Below are 19,251 nucleotides of genomic sequence, written 5' to 3' on the forward strand. Positions count from 1 at the left end.
TAATTTTTTAATAAAAAAAGATATTGGTGAGTGTTAAGCACACTCTGAGAAGTAGGTGGCATTCGCGCTATTTAGGGGCACGTTTGATGCCACTCGGTGACCAAACCTGACCTTCCATTATTTTTTTGGATGTGTCATCGTATCTCTTCCACATGGTGTGGCGCATGGCGGCGTTTCGTGGTTAGATTGTCGCCATTGGTCATTTATTTTTTTTCCCTTTATTTTCTCTCTCCTACCAGATAAAGTGCATGATTTTCTTCTTTGTTTTTGTTTTTTTAATTTTAGTCCTCATTCTTTTGATTTCTTATTTGATTATTATTCCTTTTATAGAAGTTTTGTTTTTTTTTTCAATTTAGTCCTTCAATTAAAATTTCTCATGTCTTTTTTTTTTCATTTTGGACCATATTCTTTTAATTTTCTTCCTTGGCCTTTTTGTTAAAAAAAAATTGGCTTTCAATTTCATCCTTCAATCAAAGTTTTTTTTTTTAAATTTGACCCTCATTTTTTTGATTTGTTTTTCATTTTGTTAAAGCTATTTTTCAATTCAATTTAACCCTCCAATTGAAAAATTGTGTTCACCCTTTAATTATTATTTTTGTATTTTCACCCTTATTATTTTAGATCCTTTTATGGGATTGATTTTTTTTCTGATTTTATTTTTTGACATTTGATTTGTTGGTGATTCAGTTTCGTACGATCTTATTGTTCTGCATTAGTTTTTTTTTTTTAATATTAGTTTTGTGATTATCTTCAATTTCTTTTTTATGAATTTATCTTGGTGTCATAACTTAGGTTACGGGTTTTGCATGTCTTTTTTTTATATAAGTTTTTTTTTAATTTTTATTTTTGTTTAATTTTTCATGATATTATTATAATTCATCTGTATTTATTTTTGTTTATACAAATGAACTTTATTTTTCAAAATAAAAAATATTTATTTTTAAATTATATTTCCGATATGTTCGGCCTTACGTAATATTTTTTAGGGTGTGTGTGTATTCAATTAGTTTTATTTGTATTTATTTTTTAGGTCACATGTTTTTTTGGGTGTGAGTTTGTACTTGAGAAACTACAAAAATGTGTTCCATTTTTTTGTCTCACATTTTAATGTTTTCTTTTCAATTCTATTCGTTTTATTATCTCATGTTTATTTTGATATATCATATAAAAGATCCACCTATTTCATTCTGTCTTTTTGCTAGTAAATTAAATATCTAATTTAAGAGAAAGAAATAACAAATCAAACAATCTTCAGTTTTAAAAATGGTTGTCACTGTTATTGATACAAGCTGAAGCACAATCAATACAGCAACAAGCACAAAAAAATAGAAAGTGGGCCGAATTAGGATGAAAAGACAAGTAATCATAGATTTTATTTTATTTTTGAAATAAGAATTTGATAAGTTTTCCTTCTAATAAATTAAAAAATATCAACAAAAAATAACAAAATTAATCAAAAAAATAATTTATGACTCTAGTTCCAGAAGATCTAACAGTCTGATAAATGATAAAATAGTGTTTTATAGGAAAACAACATAAATTAAAAATATCTAGAAAAATAACAAAATTAATCTCAAAAAAAAAATTCTGAGTTTAATTCCGGGAGATATAACAGTCCGATAAGTAATAAAATGATTTCTCATAAAAAAAACATAGAAAATCTCTAATAAAAATTCGAGTCATATCCATATTAAATATTCTATTATTGCTATTTTAAGTCGTTATCCCAGTTTGATGCTATCGAATCTTCTTTTAGATCTACACATCTTTCATCAATGCGTAAAAAAATTTGTTAAATCATTCATATATTCTATTTAGAATAGATTTTCTTATAGGTACTCAAAACACTAAATCTCTTCAAAACCGGATACATCATATATGTAATGGTTGTTAAAATGTTTAAATGTACATTAATAAATTACTGTTTTTCTTTTTAATAGAACGGTCAAATTGCTCAAGAACGGTTAAAAGTCTCATGTTTATTTGCCGGATTACAAAAAAGGCGTTCTCAGGATTTATACCAAAGGCTAGAAGCCACGACTTGTCACTCAACTCAAAGCAACTAAACTACAGTCCCAAACTAACTTAAAGAGGAATCCGTTATATCTACAAATCTCGACGATTATATTAGATATTAGGACTCATAGTTCTCTAGTAATTTTGTGGTTTAATCTGTTCTCGGATTCATCTTGGAATCTGAAAACATATAAAAGAATGGGAGAAAAAGGCAGGCAGCGTGCAAAAACATTTCATTGCTACAAAAACTATGTTTGTAGCTTCTGCCATTGATCTAAATGCTATAGAATTTTCCATCCATTCGCAATTACAAAAGACTCGCTTCTATTGAAATCTGGAATCACTTGCATTCTGTATGCTTGGTCTTCAGTTTGGTTTTTCATGATTTTCAGGTTGGTGTTGACTAATGGCCATAGAAAAGAAATGACAATATTAAGATTGAGGAGTTCTCCTAAGCCCTGAAGCAATGGAAACACGAGTGAAGAATGTCGCTGCTGGTTTTTGAAAATCAATGATCACAGAATCAGGCTTCTATTATCAATAAACCTGCTATATGTTCTTTCTACGTGATTCATCTCATGGAAACTCTATGGAATTGAATCTGAGAACTGACTTTGACTTCAAGTTTCTGAAATGAATGGCTCCCTTCAGCTTCCATGCTCTTCATTTGTTTTGCTGATTGTCACAAGAGGCAGGCCTTTTAAAGCTTAACTTCTTGATAGTTCGAAAAACGTGATTATATTATTCCTGCTTCCCTGGAATCTTGCTTCTCAACATTAGAATCCTATCTACAAATATGGTGTTTTCTGCAGATTCAGAAATATCAGACTATTTTGCTGGTTACATGTTCTCTGTTCTATTCTGGGATTCTTTGACTGGCTTAATGTTTTTCTTTGACTGCCTCCGAAGTTATTCACTATGCTTCTTAATTTTATGCGTATTTTGGCAGCAAAACATTTCGGGTGCTTAAACATTCTGATACAGCGGGTTTTTCTTTCGAGATTTACTTTTAAATTAAACATAGAATGCATCTCAAAATCTGGTCTTACTTGGATCATTTCTTCAGATGTGTACGACTACCCCATCTTTCATGAGTATTGATGGTATCAAGGAATCCTTAGTGGAATACATGGACCGTACGTTAAGGATCCAACGCATTCTGTTTCGAATTCGGCTAAAATGAACTTGTCTTACAACTAACAATTGGATTTCATGCCTTGAGCTTTTTATCTTTTAGTGCATCGCTAATCTTATTATCAAACGGAAGACTATAGCATTTAATAATATCACAGAATTGTACTGCATCATCACCCCCTCTATGTCCTCACACTATCCCTATATATATAGTCCTCAGCAATTGACAACGGGTTTTCTTGATTTGCCCATTTTTAAGCAGTTAATTGGCGGAACAGTGGTGCTTCTCAGTTCCCCGAATGTGTTCCAACAGAAAGGTTGGCTGTCTTCTTGAACTGGATTTAGTTCTATGGCAGAAAACGATATTCCAGTGCATGGCAGGTCATCACTGCATGCTAAGTGTACAGGTTTTGATGCGTATGTGCCTTTTATATTTATGTAGTTTATGTCTGACACAGCCACAGCTGAAGATTCATTCTGGCATTTGCTCCTGTCACAGTAGAACTGGTCGATCATGATTGGTGTTTTAACTCCACTAACTTGTATGTTTGAGAAAGTGACTCCTTGTACTGAGCCAGAGCCTCCCTGCATAAAAAACTGTTAGCTAGGTATGTGGTTCCAAAATATCATGTCCCTGGAGAACAAATTACTAGCGAAGGATGGATTCTATTATACCTGCCATGTCTTTATTCTGACACCAGTTAAAGTATTGAGCATTGCTACGTCTCGGACAGTCACGTTTGAAACGCAGGCCTTGCTGTTATCTCTTCCCAGCCCTCCAATACTAATTCCATGTCCTGGTCCGCAGTTAACATTGTGTATATACACCTGTGAGCATCCTGTCTGTATAGATACACAGTCATCCCCTGAAGAGTGGAACAAGATATAACAGTTTAGCAGAATTGTTGATTCATGATGCAATTTAATTTATTTGTCATGTCAATTTGTGGAGCAGGTAATTTGAAGTTCCAGAATTACCACAAGCAAGATCGGAACTGTAAATGAGCACGTCATGGGAGTTCTCCAGATGGATTCCATCTGTGTTAGGGCTGTTCTCAGGTGATGCTGCTTTGAAATCAGAAACTTGAACAGTTGTGCAATCGTCGAATTTGAGGTGGGTTTGAGGACTGTTTTGGATTGTGATGCCGGTAACTATCACACGAGTACTTCCATAAAATCTTAGAGCCTGCAGTGCATTGTTAAGAGTGACATCGGCATCTTTGTTTCAACATTAATTTTATACATTGACAAGGCTTAGAGAGAGATGTGAGTACCGTTGGCTTGGTTCCTGGCATTTTTGCATTCATAACACCCTATTTACAGGAGACGGGGAAAGGTTAGTTTTTTGTCAGAACTTTAAATGGAAACTGCCGTGAATACAGTTTCTTTGATGGGATTGAGAGCTATGGCTTGATTGCATCTTTTACCTCTGAGTCTTCAAGATTATTTGTTGGCAAGTTGTTCCACCAGACTGAACCCTGTCCATCAATAATGCCTTTACCTTGAATAGTAATTCCATTCAGTTTGGTGAACTCAATCCATTGTAAAAGCCCGGATTTCCAAGCTCCAGGAGTAGTAGGAGCTATGATCTTACCATCCAACTGCGTGAAATTAGATTAGACAAGTGTTTATTTTCGGTAAATCAAACATCAGAATTGGAAAAAAAAGAAAAAAGAAAAAAAAGAGAAGTGCTCATATGGTGGAAGTATACCTGAAATACAATGTCAGCTTCACAACCAGGACCTGAAAAAGATACCGAATGGAGAAGGAAAACATATCCAGATGGAACTATCATCGTCGATGCCTCCACTTTACAAGCAGCTGCCCACGTTGCCCCAAATGCCTGGCTCTCATTTTAACAATAATTTCAGAAGGTTTTGACGAATAGAATAATACATAAAATTCAATGCATGTAGCAGATGCTTGATTAGAAGATAGATTTGGTTCTTGAATCTTGATTGATTAATTAGCTCTTGGGAACATGAAACGTGGGGGCCAACGACGTGGTATAATTTCTTCTATTATTATAAATTTAATGGAGTATATTTGAGATTGACTTCTGATTTTAATTTGCTGCCATGGCCTACCACTCCTGAATTTGTTCGTGCATTAATTAAAATTAAATCTATTTTTCAACAATCTCGAGAAGCTAAACAATGATTACGAACTGGAAACTGGATGAAGTGCCACTCCGAGAAATAGCATGCACTTCCCTTAATGAATCCACCTGCAACTTCTGCTGTTAAGCGTGGCCAGCAAAATTTCTCAACATAAGCAAATGAAAATGAAAATGAAAGCTTAAAGAAACAAATCACCTCTGAGTCATCTGTCTTTCCATCACCTTTGGCACCAAATTCCAACACATTAAAAGCTTTAGAGCTCCCTTCTTGCTGTGTTGACATGGTATCGTCAGCCAACATGTAGTTATTACCAGCAAACTTCGACATGGCACTGCGACCATGGTGCTGATGGCTGCTACCAGCAGTGCTACCGTGACCTTTTTCTTTCTCCACATTTAGCACAGAGTGTGCAGGGGGGAATTTGCCTTTTAACCTCCACTGATGGCCTTCTCTAGCATGGCAAGTCTCAAACCTTGAAGTCCAAAGAAACAGAACAATGTTGAGGATGATTAGAGAGTAGTTTTTGAGATTGAAAAAATTCATCTTCAAGTGAAAAGGTGAAAGACAGAGGAGATGCGGGTGGATTTCTTTATTAGTTAGTGAGGAGATGGTGGACATATTTATAGGAAGGTCAAGCTACTATGCCTTTTTTAAAAAATAAAAATAAATAAATAAATAAATAATATGTATAGATTAGGAGTGATTTAATAATTAAGTTTATTTTAATTTTTTTTTATGTATAAATAAAAAACTAATGGAAAATGGGATAATTTCTTTAGAGATTAATAAATCTTTTAAGCCTTTTGAATTTGGTGCTTCCACTTTTTCATAGAGTCAGAATATTCCATAAGCGGTAATAGATCCACGGATTCAACTCATGTATATTAAGATTATAGATGAAATAATTCAGTTTAATATTATATAACGAAGACTTAATATTATACCAAAAATGACCTGAGGTAAAAGGGGAATTATCTCAACTTTTTTTTTTTATATTTTAAGCTCAGTTTCCAATCCATCATTAAAAGCATACTTATTAAACCTGAGTGAGAACTGATTCTGTAGATCAACTTGAAAGCTGGACCGGTTCGGGTTTATAAAAAAACCAGTCAGTGTAACGACCCGACTAAACCCGGTCAACCTGTGACCCGAGCGAGACCCGGTTTTTTTTCCTTTCAAATGTAGGATTTGAAATACATTAATATATATACTCTATGTTCCCAAGAAAAAAGTTATGTTTTTTCAATGTGGAATAAAAAAACATTTTAGTTTAAATACTTAAACTTAAAAGGATAATATAGTATCTTTTTAATGTGGAATTTGAAAGCTATTAGTATATATACTCTATGTTTTCAAGAAAAAAACTATATTTTTTCAATGTGGGATTTGAAATTCATTAGTATATATACTCTATGTTCTCAAGAAAAAAGCTATTTTTTTTCCATATGGGATTTGAAACCCATTAGTATATATACTCTATGTTCCTAAGAAATTATTTTTTTTAATGTAGGATTTGACACCCATTAGTATATATAATCTATGTACACAAAAAAAAAAGTTATATTTTTTCAATGTGGGATTTGAAATCACTAGTATATATATTTTATGTTCCCAATAAAAACGTTATGTTTTTTCAATGTGGGATAAAAAAAAATTTAGTTTAAATACTTCAACTTAAAAGCTTAACATAATATCTTTTTAATGTGGGATAAAAAAAATTAAAATATTTTCTTAAACTTCATTATTTACAATATGTATAGCCTATATTTACATGGATTTTTTCTTAATTTTTTCATATAAAATATTAAAAATTTAATTTTTATTTTATTTTCCGGGTTGACCCCAGTTGACCCGGGTTGACCCCAGTTGACCCGGGTTGACTCATGAAACTCGAGACCCGGTCCCTTGACCAAGTCAACCCCGGGCCGGGTTTAATAACTATGATTAAAAGACCAATTACTCTTAATTTGTAATTATATTTTATATTATTTTCTAATACATCCTTCTAATAAACATTAGATTTTTGGCTCCCGTTGTATTACAAGTCGAATCAATTTTATTTTTAACATGGAAGAAAAAAGTCTAGGTGTTCCAAAAAACATTTGTAGTAAAAAAAAATTAAATTATGTAGAGATTAACTTGATATGACCCTAATGATTTGGTGAATTTAAAGGCAACCCGGATAATCGGTAAAAACATAGTTGATCAACAAACTTCCAATTATGCCCTTGGTTATCAATTGATCAAAATGATTGGTTAACTTGTCAATCTGCATGTCAGGTCATGATACCATAATAACCCTATAGAAGCAAATCAAAATAAATTAAGAACATTTTCTAATAAACTCAATATTGAAAGAAGAAATTAAAAAAATCAATTAAAAATGACCAAAAAATGACCCAAGTCAACTCGGGTTAATTTGTCAAACCCTCGATTTAGGTCATTAGACTAAGATAACCCAATAGAAAGCAAATTGAAACAAATTATGAAGATTTATTCTAAATCAACACAGTGTTGAAAGATGAAATTGAAAAAAATTCAATTAAAAAACGGACATAAAAATGACTCGAGTCAACCCGATAATTTACCAAACTTGTAACTCGAATCACGAAACAAGGATAACCTTATAAAAATTAAAGCAAAACAGATCACGAAACCTAATTTTCAATTAGCCTAATATTGAATGATGAATTATATATATATAAAAAAGATTAATCAGAAAATGGGATGAAAAAAACTCGAGTAAACTAGTCAAGCCCGCAGTCCAGGTAATGAGACTGGAATGACCTCATAAAAAGTAAATTGAAAAAAATTATAAAACTCAATTCCCCGTAAACCTAATGTTAAAATATTTAATTGAAATTAAAAAAAAAAACATAATTTGCAAAAAAAATTAAATAAAAACATTTTAATAAATAGTATTTTATGAGAAATGATATAGTAAAATCCCGTCTGATTTTATTTTCAAAATTTTCATGTAAATTAATGAAAATATCATCATTTAAAACTCTCAAACCTCACCTACCTTATTAAAAAAAATATTCTCATGTGGGGTTAAAATTTGTTTCTTTTCATGGCTATAATAAATTAAGTTAGGTTTATGCACTATTTTTATCAATTTGAATTAAAATATCTAATAAAGTACAAATAGGAAAATAAACTATATTCAAGGACAAATTTTGGATAATTAAGCTTTTAAGAACATATTAGAGACTTAGATATAAAATAAAATGATAAATTGAGGTAATTTATCTTTTACCTTAAGGTATTTAAACTTTCTCATTTATTTTACAGGGCACGACTAACTCAATTAAGAATATAATAATAGATAACTATCTAGTAGGTGGTCTAGTGATAAGAGTTTGGGATCAAGAGGTTTGCTCCCCCTGTAGTCTCAAGTTCGAACCTTGTGGTTGCTAATATAATATGATCGTTAACTTCAGGGCCCGTGTGATTAGTCGAGATGGGTACAAACTGACCCGGACTATATATATATATATTAGATAACGAACATAAGGATAGGTTAAGCCATTAATTATCTCATATTATAGGATTAATCAATAAAGGTAGGAAAACCCAACCAAGAATAAAGCTTTAGATGCTATTACAATATATTTAATTTAGAAGGAAATAAAAGAAATTAACCACCTTTTTTTTTATTCAACCATAAATTAATTAAGAGTATTCATATACCAACTAGAACATCAACTTATAATAAAGTCTCCTTTCTAACAATTTTAAGGCACACATTGTACATTTAGAGAACTTTAATACATTTTCCTGAATGATGATTATAAGATTTAAATATAAATCTAAATTCAGCTCCTTCCTTTTCTTTTTTTTTTAATTTTTTTTTAAACCAGGTGATTAAAGAAGAGGGAAGTTCGATGGCAATAAAGCCAGACTTGAGTAGTTTATTTATACACGGTGAAAGTTTTCTTTATTTTATTTGCGCATTAATTTAAAAAAAAAAAAAAACTTAACGGTATTTTTGTCCAAACAATAAGGTTTGTGTTTTTACCGTATAGTTTCATGTAATTTATATGCAATTTAATTCTTGTGCTAGAACAGTATAATTAATTAGCAACTACTTGCACGACCTCCTTAATTTTCTTTACTGGAAATTTGAAATGAGTAGCTTACTTGACCCGTTAATGGGCCCCTCCAAAGACCTAGGTTTAAGAAATCAACTAATGAAAAAAAAAAAAACTTACCATGAAAAAAAAACCAAAGAAAAAAAAAACATGAAATTGAATATTTAATTTAAGGGATTTACGTTATTTTCTTACTGATTTACCATTGGTTCTTCAGAAATCAGGTAGAGTTCATCATGTTTATTACTCTAATCTAAAAAATAATAAAGTTAAAAAACAATAGAATACTATCAAATTTCTAAAGCTTCTAACTAAAAATAGCTTATTGGCCTTTGGAGATCACTATAGCTTCAGATCTATTGACACTGTTCACTAGAATAATTTAATAATGTTTTTGTTTTTCTAACAAAAAAAACTTAACCCTAGATTCTAAGGGTATTGAAGTTTTTTTGCATGGTCCATTTGTCATTTTCAAATAGAGCGAAAACAAATAAGTATTTTTCTATCTTGATTGTACAGTAAAATGATAAAAATACCCTTGGAAACAAAAAAAATAAACCTAAAATAAAATGGTATTTTTGTATTTTCACAATGATTTTTTTGTTATTATAATTTAAATTGAGGGCCAATTTGGTATTTTAACAAATATAAAAAAATAATTAATAATTAAAATGCACAGTTAAACGATGAAAAATACCCTTAAAATAAAAAAAAATTAAACCTTGAGACAAGGGCATTTTTCGCTTTACAAATTTTTTTTTTTTTTTGTAATTACAAAGTCAACCCAGGGCAATTATGTATTTGACTAAAAAAAATGTGCACGTGTGGCACATTTGAAGGCACATGAGAGACGTCTGTGCACTTTAAGTGGAACGTGTGACACCTCTAATTAGCATTTGAATCTTGACTCCTATTTTTTTAATTGCTATTTTTTAAAATCCTTCTATATAATTGAAATTCTTTTTTCAATTTTATCCTTTGATATTTAATTGACTGGAAATTGGACTTCATGGTTTTTCCAGATTGGGTACTTCGGGTCTAATGACTTGGGTTACGATTTTGAAAAGTTAACACTGTTTATTTTTTTATCGGGTTATTCCAATCACATGATTTGGGACGCGAATTTGACAGGATATCTTGGGTTGGCTCATTATATATTATTTTTTCATTTTTTCATTTTTTGTTAAGATCATTATATATTATTTTGTGTGGGGAGTTTTTTATATTTTTATTTGAATGTTTTTTTTTGGAATTTTCAATTTTTTTTATATTATGTCAAATATATATAGTAACGAAATACTAAACACTACAAAACACATATAAATAACAAAATCAAAGACAAAACACGGGTAACAGGGAATCACACTTTAGCTTGGACTACATGGAAAACACATGTAGATATAAATAGTTTATAGCAACTCTTTTAGCTATTTAGAGTGGTGTTTGTCCACCTATCAATGGTGTGAAGTATTGTTATCTAGGATTGTAAAACGCAATATCAATGGCTATAAGAAATTGGAATCACATTCAATTTTGGACATCAATATGGTTAGGAGATTCTGCTCTCATGCTTACATTTTCAAGTCTTTATATAGTTTGTAGAAATCCAAATGCAAAGATTTTAGAGATGGAAACCTGGAATGAAAATAGTTGGAAATGGTCCTTATCATGGAGAAAAAGCCTTTGGGAATCGAAAAAGGTAAAGAAAGAGGAGGGGTTTCTTTAAACAAAAATGTTGCAAATAGAAAGGTTTGAAGACCAAACCCGAATAGGTTTTTCTCGGTAAAGAGTTGTACTTCTTTTCTTGAGTCAATTCTTTTGCTAGGAAAAAAATCACTTTGATCAGATATTTGGTACTATTGTGCACCACCAAAGGTAGAGTCTAATCTATGACTTGTTATCTTGAATAAACAGCCTACAAAATACTTTTTTCATTGAAGAGGTATGTTAGAAGGTAATAATCTAATTTGCTTGTTTTGTAAAAGGAGATTGAAACTATGAAACATATTTTATTGTATAGCGATATGGTTTGGAAGTGATGGTTTCGATCGGTAAATTGGTTGGGGCAACAATGGATCTTGCCTCAATTTCTAGATGAATTTTTTTTTAATGGCATGGTAATTGGATATATGAAAAAACAATACATGGTGTTTATTCTTCTTTGATATATTTTGGCCGATTTGGAATGCTAAAATAATATGATTTTTAATTAGGAAGATACTTACTAAGATCATGTGTTTTACTCACTTTCTCATTGAGTTGCAATTTGGACCAAATATAATGATGGGAGTTTCTGTTATACTATGTTAGATTTAATACATTCATAAAATGATCTTCTTATATGGACTAATGGGATAAAAAATGAGAAGTGATTCATCTTGGATAGCTCCTCCTATAGGCATGCTGTAATGGAATATTGATGCGTCTATAAATGGAAAACTCTAGAACCTTTAAGAATTGTTGGGGTCTTAAGAAATCATGAAGGGAATATTTTCCCTTATTCTACAACTAATATGGGCTCCAAGTTGAGGTTTTGATAATTTAAAAGGCACTGCTTTTGAGCACTAATTGAAGCTATGCTTTTTCAAATTAAAAGGTTATGGAATCTAATTTTTACAATGTGAAAAAAAAAACATCATGCTATCATGGTGCTTGCAAGGTGATCTTAATAATGCTTTTACTGCATGCAATTTGTTTTTTTGTGTGTTTTTTAAGCATATTTATAGAAAGAAAAATAATATTATAGATCATTTGGTCAAGCAAAAAGTTCTTAGAGAACTGATTTAGTTGTATGAATATAGTTTTCTATTCAATGACTTTTTAAGTAAGATTATGATAAGAGGTTTTAACTTTGTAATTAAGTAAGTTTTCAAACTCTTCCAAGATTTTGTATTTTCTTCTCTATTAAGCTATGTTTCTAATGGCTATAATAGTTAATAAATGAATCTCTCATATTTCATAATAAAAACAAATATTGGGCAGTTTAGAATTGAAAATTCCTTCTTTTGAAATTCAATTTTCACGTGAAAACCAGTGCTAAAATAACATCATGGACACCCACAAGTTAAAATTAAAATTTAAAATTTAAAATTACAACTTTTATTCAAAACATAATATTATGTAACAATACTCACAAACCTAACTTCAAAAACAAATCTTAAAGATCCAAATAAGGGTTTTTTGCAAAGCTTTTGGATTGAATGATCTTTAATATAAGTGCAGATTGAATTAAAATATTGGTTTTAACACAAAATCAATATGATAAAAACAACTGCATGAACAGAGAACAAACATGCGCTAAATAAAAAATAGAATCCACAAAACATATTTTTTAGTTAAAAATCATCAATATTAATATATATTTTTTTTAATTATTTTATAACTTCAATTTGAGAAACATATTTAACCAAATACATTAAACTATTTTTTATTCAATCTCAATTCCAACTACAGTTTTAACCAAATATATATAAATATCAAACAAACCTCAATCAAAAATATTATTTATAAAATAATTTTTTTCAAATTACAACTATAAAAGCTATCACAATACCAAAATTAAGAAAAACCAAACGAGTTTTATTTAAAAGTTCAAGATTGACGCAACCAAAAACGCACATTGCCAGCTACTGAAAAACAATTCTTGAAACCAACCAAATAACTAACTAACTAAATAAATAAATAAATAAGAAGTGTTGATGAATCATATTAAGGAAATATTAGAAGTACAGAGACCAATAATATAAAATATACTGTCATTATTAATTGATCCAAAACCCCTTAAGAACCAATACAAAGTTCCAAATTGTATTGTTAATTAATATTCAGTGGATGAGATCGGCGTTGCTGTCAAGTAGCCATAACTGGAAGATCATAGAGCAGCCCGTGCCAGGAATACTTAACGTGTATATAACCCCTACAGATCACGAGCCAAATCCTTGCATTTTCTCCTCCCGTGATAGAAGAAAAAGTCATGGATGTCAATACCAGCTAGCTATCAGCAAAACATTTCACGTATATAATAGTTTAAACACAACGTGCCCAGGTCATTCTTGATAAAGAAAGATGCGTGCAAAATATGCTTAAAGTCATGAAAGGAGGCTACACACATGGCAAAATCTTTGAATTTGTCGTCAATCTACTGTCGTCCTTCCTTGCGAGAATGTACTGACGACCCATAGGATCATCCATATTCTACTCAAAGAATGGAAGTGATCAACTGTTGTTGGTCGGATTAGTAATACAAACAAGAGAAAACAGTTAAATCAGTTAATCCCAGATATCGTGCCTTGGCTCAAGGGATTGTGGTGCGCCGCTCCAGTAACCTGGTCGAGTTACGCTTTCTGGGTCAACTCCTCTCTCTCTAGGGCTTAGTTTCAACCAAATATGCCAACAATAGTATCCTTTCCTTCTGTAAAAACATGGGATTTATTATAAAAATATATATATTATTATGACGTGGAAGAAGAAAACACAATCTTCGTGTACTATACTGAATAATTACTCTGAACTTTCTTTCCATCGAAAGATGAACTTTTTGCTTGAAGAAAAGGTGCAGTTTATTTTCTTGACGAGGTGTGTTTTTTCCAAGACGTTATCATGACTGCAACAAAAAAATGGAAAGGAAATCAAACTCCATGGACACGTAATGGTTGAAATAGCAAGCCATTGTCGCCGAAAATGTCGAGCTCAATGATGGATCCACCGTTATGGCTAGAAATATATTTGCACCTTTTGACCTGAACGTTACCAATTTAAATCTCGATGTTTAAATTTAAAACGTTCTTGCAGAAGAAACATGAGTCAGTCAGCCACACGTATCACTACCATAATCTTACATCTTGCTTACAGGATATTCTGTCGATGATAATAATTGGCATGATTTTTACTGAAGGGTTTGTAGAAGATTACTGTTTATCAAAAAACTTTTCCTCGTTAATTTTTATTTTATCAATTATTTTGTTGATAATATAAAATTATCGATAAAATATTTTCATTGGTATTTATGGATGAATACTTTAAAAAACTATTATGTTAGTAAAATTTACTGTAATTTAATTATGAATGGAAAACTTTCATCCATATTTTTATTTGTATTTGACAATGTTCCTCCCTTCTCTTTGCTTCAACGCATCGAGACTCCTAGCTGTTAGGCATGTGAGTTCTATCGTTTCAACTCACAAGATGTATTTACAATAGTTAGACAGCTAATCTTTATATTTATATAATAAAATATAATTCCATGCTCTCAAAGATATCCTCCTTCCAGATACATGACGGTCTATTGCACTACCCTCGTATTAGACAATATTTAATATTTTATAAATATATTGAAAATCTCAACCACTCCTCTCTAATAAAAAAAAAAAAAGGTTTTATTATAGACAAAATATTTTAGTTGAGTAAAATTAAAAAGTAATTAATACATGATATATATCCTTAGAGACTGTTATGTGTTGGGTAGAAAAAATCTCTGGCAGGAAATTATTTTTCATTCATATATGTTTCAAATTTAAAATAATAAATTAATAATGATGTCATGCCGTATTCGCAGATTTCATATTAATATAAGATTTTATGTCTTGAGAATTTTAGTACCGTGATTGTCGATCGCTTGTAGAGAATTAGTTATAACAAAAAGTCATGTCAGATGATAATATATAGCTTAAGTCATGTCAGCCCACACTAATACTTGTTCAATGTAGAAAAACTAAGTAGCTTGAAAATCGTTCACACCATTGTTTTAATTTATAATATATTTAATTTATGCTATTTTTCATTTTATAAATATGTTTATGACCTTTTGATTTCTTCGAATTCAATTTATTCTAACCAAATACTACTCATCAGGTACTCTCTTGACTCTCTATCTATGATTCATTTCGGGTGTGTTTGGCTTGGTGGTGTGGTGGCTTTTTGTCAAAGGTACAATACCTTTTAAGCATAAACCACACCTCTAAAAGCTATAAAAACATGTTTTTTATTCAAAAAAGCACAAGTTACCTCCCATTCAAACACCCTCTTCATGTATATAATGATATTCTCTAAACATATATTTTGTCATTTTAGCTTTTTATATGATTATTTGTCTAGTATAATCTCTCGTAGTCTTGCATAGACCATTTTATTTAATGGATAACAAATTTAAAAGTCGAAAATCAAGTTTGATAAAACTTTGACCCAGAGGTAACCATGTATCTAAGAACTAAAAGTATTGGAAAAAAAAAACTTGGATCCAGAGATAATCTTGTATTTAAAAACCTTAAGTATGTGAATGACATCACGAAGCCATTTAATCTTTAACAAGTTAGTGTACGATTTGTCTCTACAAGGAAATGTTGTTTTGTCACAAACAAACAAATGAAAAACTCACGTTTATTCTTCAACTTGCTGCTCAAATTTACAGATAAAAAAGAAACATAATATAGTCTACTCTAATTAACTCTAATGGATCCCTTTTGGATTCTAAGCAAATGGGCCTAAACTAATAATCAATTAATATAAGTCTAATAAAAAATAAACTTCTAAACAACGTATAATAGGCCAGAACAAACTCAAGTTAAAAATAATTATTCAAAATTAAATAAGTAAATAGAATAGAATAATAAAAACAAAGTTTTCATGCTAAAATTTCTCTACGTAGCCCGAATCTTCAATTTTCACACATTCTTGGTAGATTTTCAATCATGACTTCAAACACGTCGTTCTCTCTTGTATGAATTAATTATCGGGCCTATCATATATGGTTGGAAAGCTTAAGATGTCTAGTTTCCATCACAACTTGAATGGTAGCAACATTACACTTGTAGCTCCAAATATGTTCCAAACAGTACATAAAAGTCTAGTTTGGTAGATTTGACAAGATTTGTCTAGTAACTTCAACCATCTGAAATAATATTTTCTCAAAATTTATTTGACCTGAAAATTTTCTAAAACATATTTCATGTGTCTAGTATCTCCCTGTAAAATTTCAGCTTGTTCTGATCTATGATTTGAGAGATATGTCTGATCTTACAAAACTGGTTAATAAATAGTTTAAAGCGAAATTCGGACTTGACTTGGTTCTTATCACTATTATCCTTCACATTGTTTTTTATCTTTTTCAAAAAGATTTAAAACTTGCACTTTAACTCAACTTATTATTTCCAAATGGAAACTTTCTCAATTTAATGAAATTTCAGCTGAGTTTCTCTTATAAAAAAACTTTATTCAATTTTCATCTTGCCATTTCCTATATAAAACACGTCATAAAATTCTAACATCATCATCATACGGGTAGGTTCATGTAACAACCCTAAATTTTAAAACACGTTTCAAACAATTCGCTGGTCATGAATCATTAAAAACCCTAGATATATTTTTATTTTTAATTTCATAATCCATCATTCATGATTACATGTTACTCTCATTTTTAGTTGTTTAATATTCTAATGAAATCTTGGCAGAATCTATCCAAAAAATTACACGATCCCAAGTGTCAACAACACAATCCACAAACATTCCACATAAATTCATGGTCCAACCATCCTGGACCTTCACTATTATATCACTAATCAAGGATAAAATTCAACACTAGTATAACAAAACATATAAACCTCTATTTTTATTTCCTTAATCTGTAATTAACACTTTAACATAAATACCTAATTTTGTATTATTAGTCGACTATCCGATTCCATCTAATAATCCATTAATAACCTAACAAGTCAGTCGTACTTATGTCACCAACTCCACTTTGAGCAGCTTAGTCAATCAAATATCTCAATAGTCAAACACATTGACGTCACCAGCTCCACTCAAGACAACCAGTCAATTAAATATCTCGACAGTCAATCACATTGACACCACTAGTTCCACTCAGGACAGCCAACCAATTAAATATCCTGGCAATCAATTACATTGACACCACCAGTTTCTCTTATTAAATGGAACTCGTTGACACCAAGATCAACCATTTTGGTATTTAGAATTGGTATCAACTAAGATTTTTCTCTCTACCATCGGAATCTGGTGACAGTCTCTCCTCTCTCAAATCAGAAACTGATAAAAAGATAAGGACCAAAAATTTATCAATTGAAAGTAGGAGGTCGACCAAAGTTAACCTTTCACATAAATTTTGAAAAAAGCCACCATGTTTCTCCATCTTTATCATTTTGACCCTTATTCTTTCAATCTTGTCATTTTAAAACAAATTAGAATAATTTGACCTTAAAAGAATCAAATTAAAGAGAAAATAAACACCAAGCACCAGAAAAAATAAAAATAAAAATAAAAAGAAGAAAATTGCACTACTTCACTCTAAGATGATTTATGAGAGTCTCATGCCTCTTAGTTTTTTATTAATTATATATGGGTTCTATGCCATTAACTAAATGTGGAATTTCAAATAAGGAAAATAGAAAATCCATAGTAATGTATAACAAGTACTGGATTTGGTCTTTGACAATGTCTATCAATTTTCAACCTAGATCACACTCTCTACAGTAGGAAACATTGGATCCATATCACAACCATTTTACGAAGAAGTTTAATTACTTTATTTATAGTTTTATGTTGTCAATAAATATGAAAATAATAGAAAGATCATATTAACTTGTTTTTTTAGATTTGTTTTTAAGTTTTCATCAATGTAGGTTTTTTTTCTCCTTAATTAAAGGTGGAGTGCAATTTATATATTTGTATTGGAGATATTTATAATTTTAGTATTGTATTAAGAATATAATAATCAATCAAAAAATTTTAAAGACTTCATGCTTTTTTAGATATAGTTATGAATTATTATAATAATGAAATGCTCTCATTTTTTTAATGTTCATGTTAATTCTTTATGTTTTAATAATCAATGAATAGCATATCGCAACACAATATTAGTCAAATAAGCTTTTAATGAGTTTTAAGTTTTTGAACCATAAAAATTTATTTTTTAACATGTTTTCACCTGAAAACATATAAAAAAAACACTCTAGAAACGTTTAAAAACTCATTTGAAATGACAAGATAACATCTAATCTCACTAAAAAAACAAAATATCACCGAATAAAAAAACATTAACGATCTTTTCTATTTTTTTCAGCATTGTGAGTGGGAAAAACCTCCTCCATTGATCTCCCTTTAAAATATCTAACCTATTGACAAAAAGATCACCATTTTTGTGGTTGGAATATCGATATTTTTTAGCGACTTTGTCTCTCCCTCACACCTAGATACTAAAAAATAAACAAAAAAAAAATTATATACTAAAACTAAAATTCAACAATCTATAAAAACTGTAAAGAAAAAAAAGGAAATAGATAGACTAAAATGCACTTTTTTATGAATTTGGTAATGGTCGAGTAGTTTTTCCTTGTTTATAGTTTGGTTATCTATCTTTTAATTTTGTTTCTTTACTATAAATTCAAACAATACTCAATTGGTCATAAAAGAATGCAATTGAATTAAAAAAAAGTTTGAGGACAGTAAAGGAAGAAGAAGAAAAATAGGTGAATAAAAAACATTTTTTCCATGATTTGATAATGGCCATATGGTTTTTCCTTGTTTTACTATTTGGTCCTTTGTTTTTTTAATTTTTTTTTCTACTAAAAAATCTAACAATATGACATTAAATTGGTCACACATAAAAAAAAAAGCAAAAAAAATAGTTTGAGGAAAAAATTAAAAAATAAATTGCAACTTTGATATGTAATTACAATATAAATTTATTATAATTTGTCATACATAGACATAAAAAAAAATATTCAATCCAATAACATTATACTCAAATAGAAAAATTAAAAACATATTCATGTTGAAACTGAGAAAATACATCACAAACTAAAAGTTAAATTGAATTATAAAAGGCATAAATCAATATTATCATGGTACAACATATTTCATGGCATTGTGGTTTG

The 19,251-nt window shown here is 30.0% G+C and overlaps 1 protein-coding gene across 1 annotated transcript; it reads right to left on the minus strand.

The window, feature by feature from the left end:
- Nucleotides 1–3,046: 3,046 nt before the first annotated feature.
- Nucleotides 3,047–5,855, minus strand: LOC7496835 (polygalacturonase At1g48100). Its single transcript, XM_024609576.2, has 7 exons — nt 5,466–5,855; nt 4,862–4,993; nt 4,578–4,751; nt 4,425–4,463; nt 4,129–4,336; nt 3,826–4,016; nt 3,047–3,735 (listed from the first exon to the last, which is right to left on the minus strand). The coding sequence occupies exons 1-7, from the start codon at nt 5,811–5,813 to the stop codon at nt 3,367–3,369; spliced, it is 1,461 nt and encodes a 486-aa protein (XP_024465344.1). The 5' UTR covers nt 5,814–5,855; the 3' UTR covers nt 3,047–3,366.
- Between the last annotated feature and the right edge of the window lie 13,396 nt (nt 5,856–19,251).

Source organism: Populus trichocarpa, chromosome 1 (assembly GCF_000002775.5).
Source record: "Populus trichocarpa isolate Nisqually-1 chromosome 1, P.trichocarpa_v4.1, whole genome shotgun sequence".
Taxonomy (NCBI): domain Eukaryota; kingdom Viridiplantae; phylum Streptophyta; class Magnoliopsida; order Malpighiales; family Salicaceae; genus Populus; species Populus trichocarpa.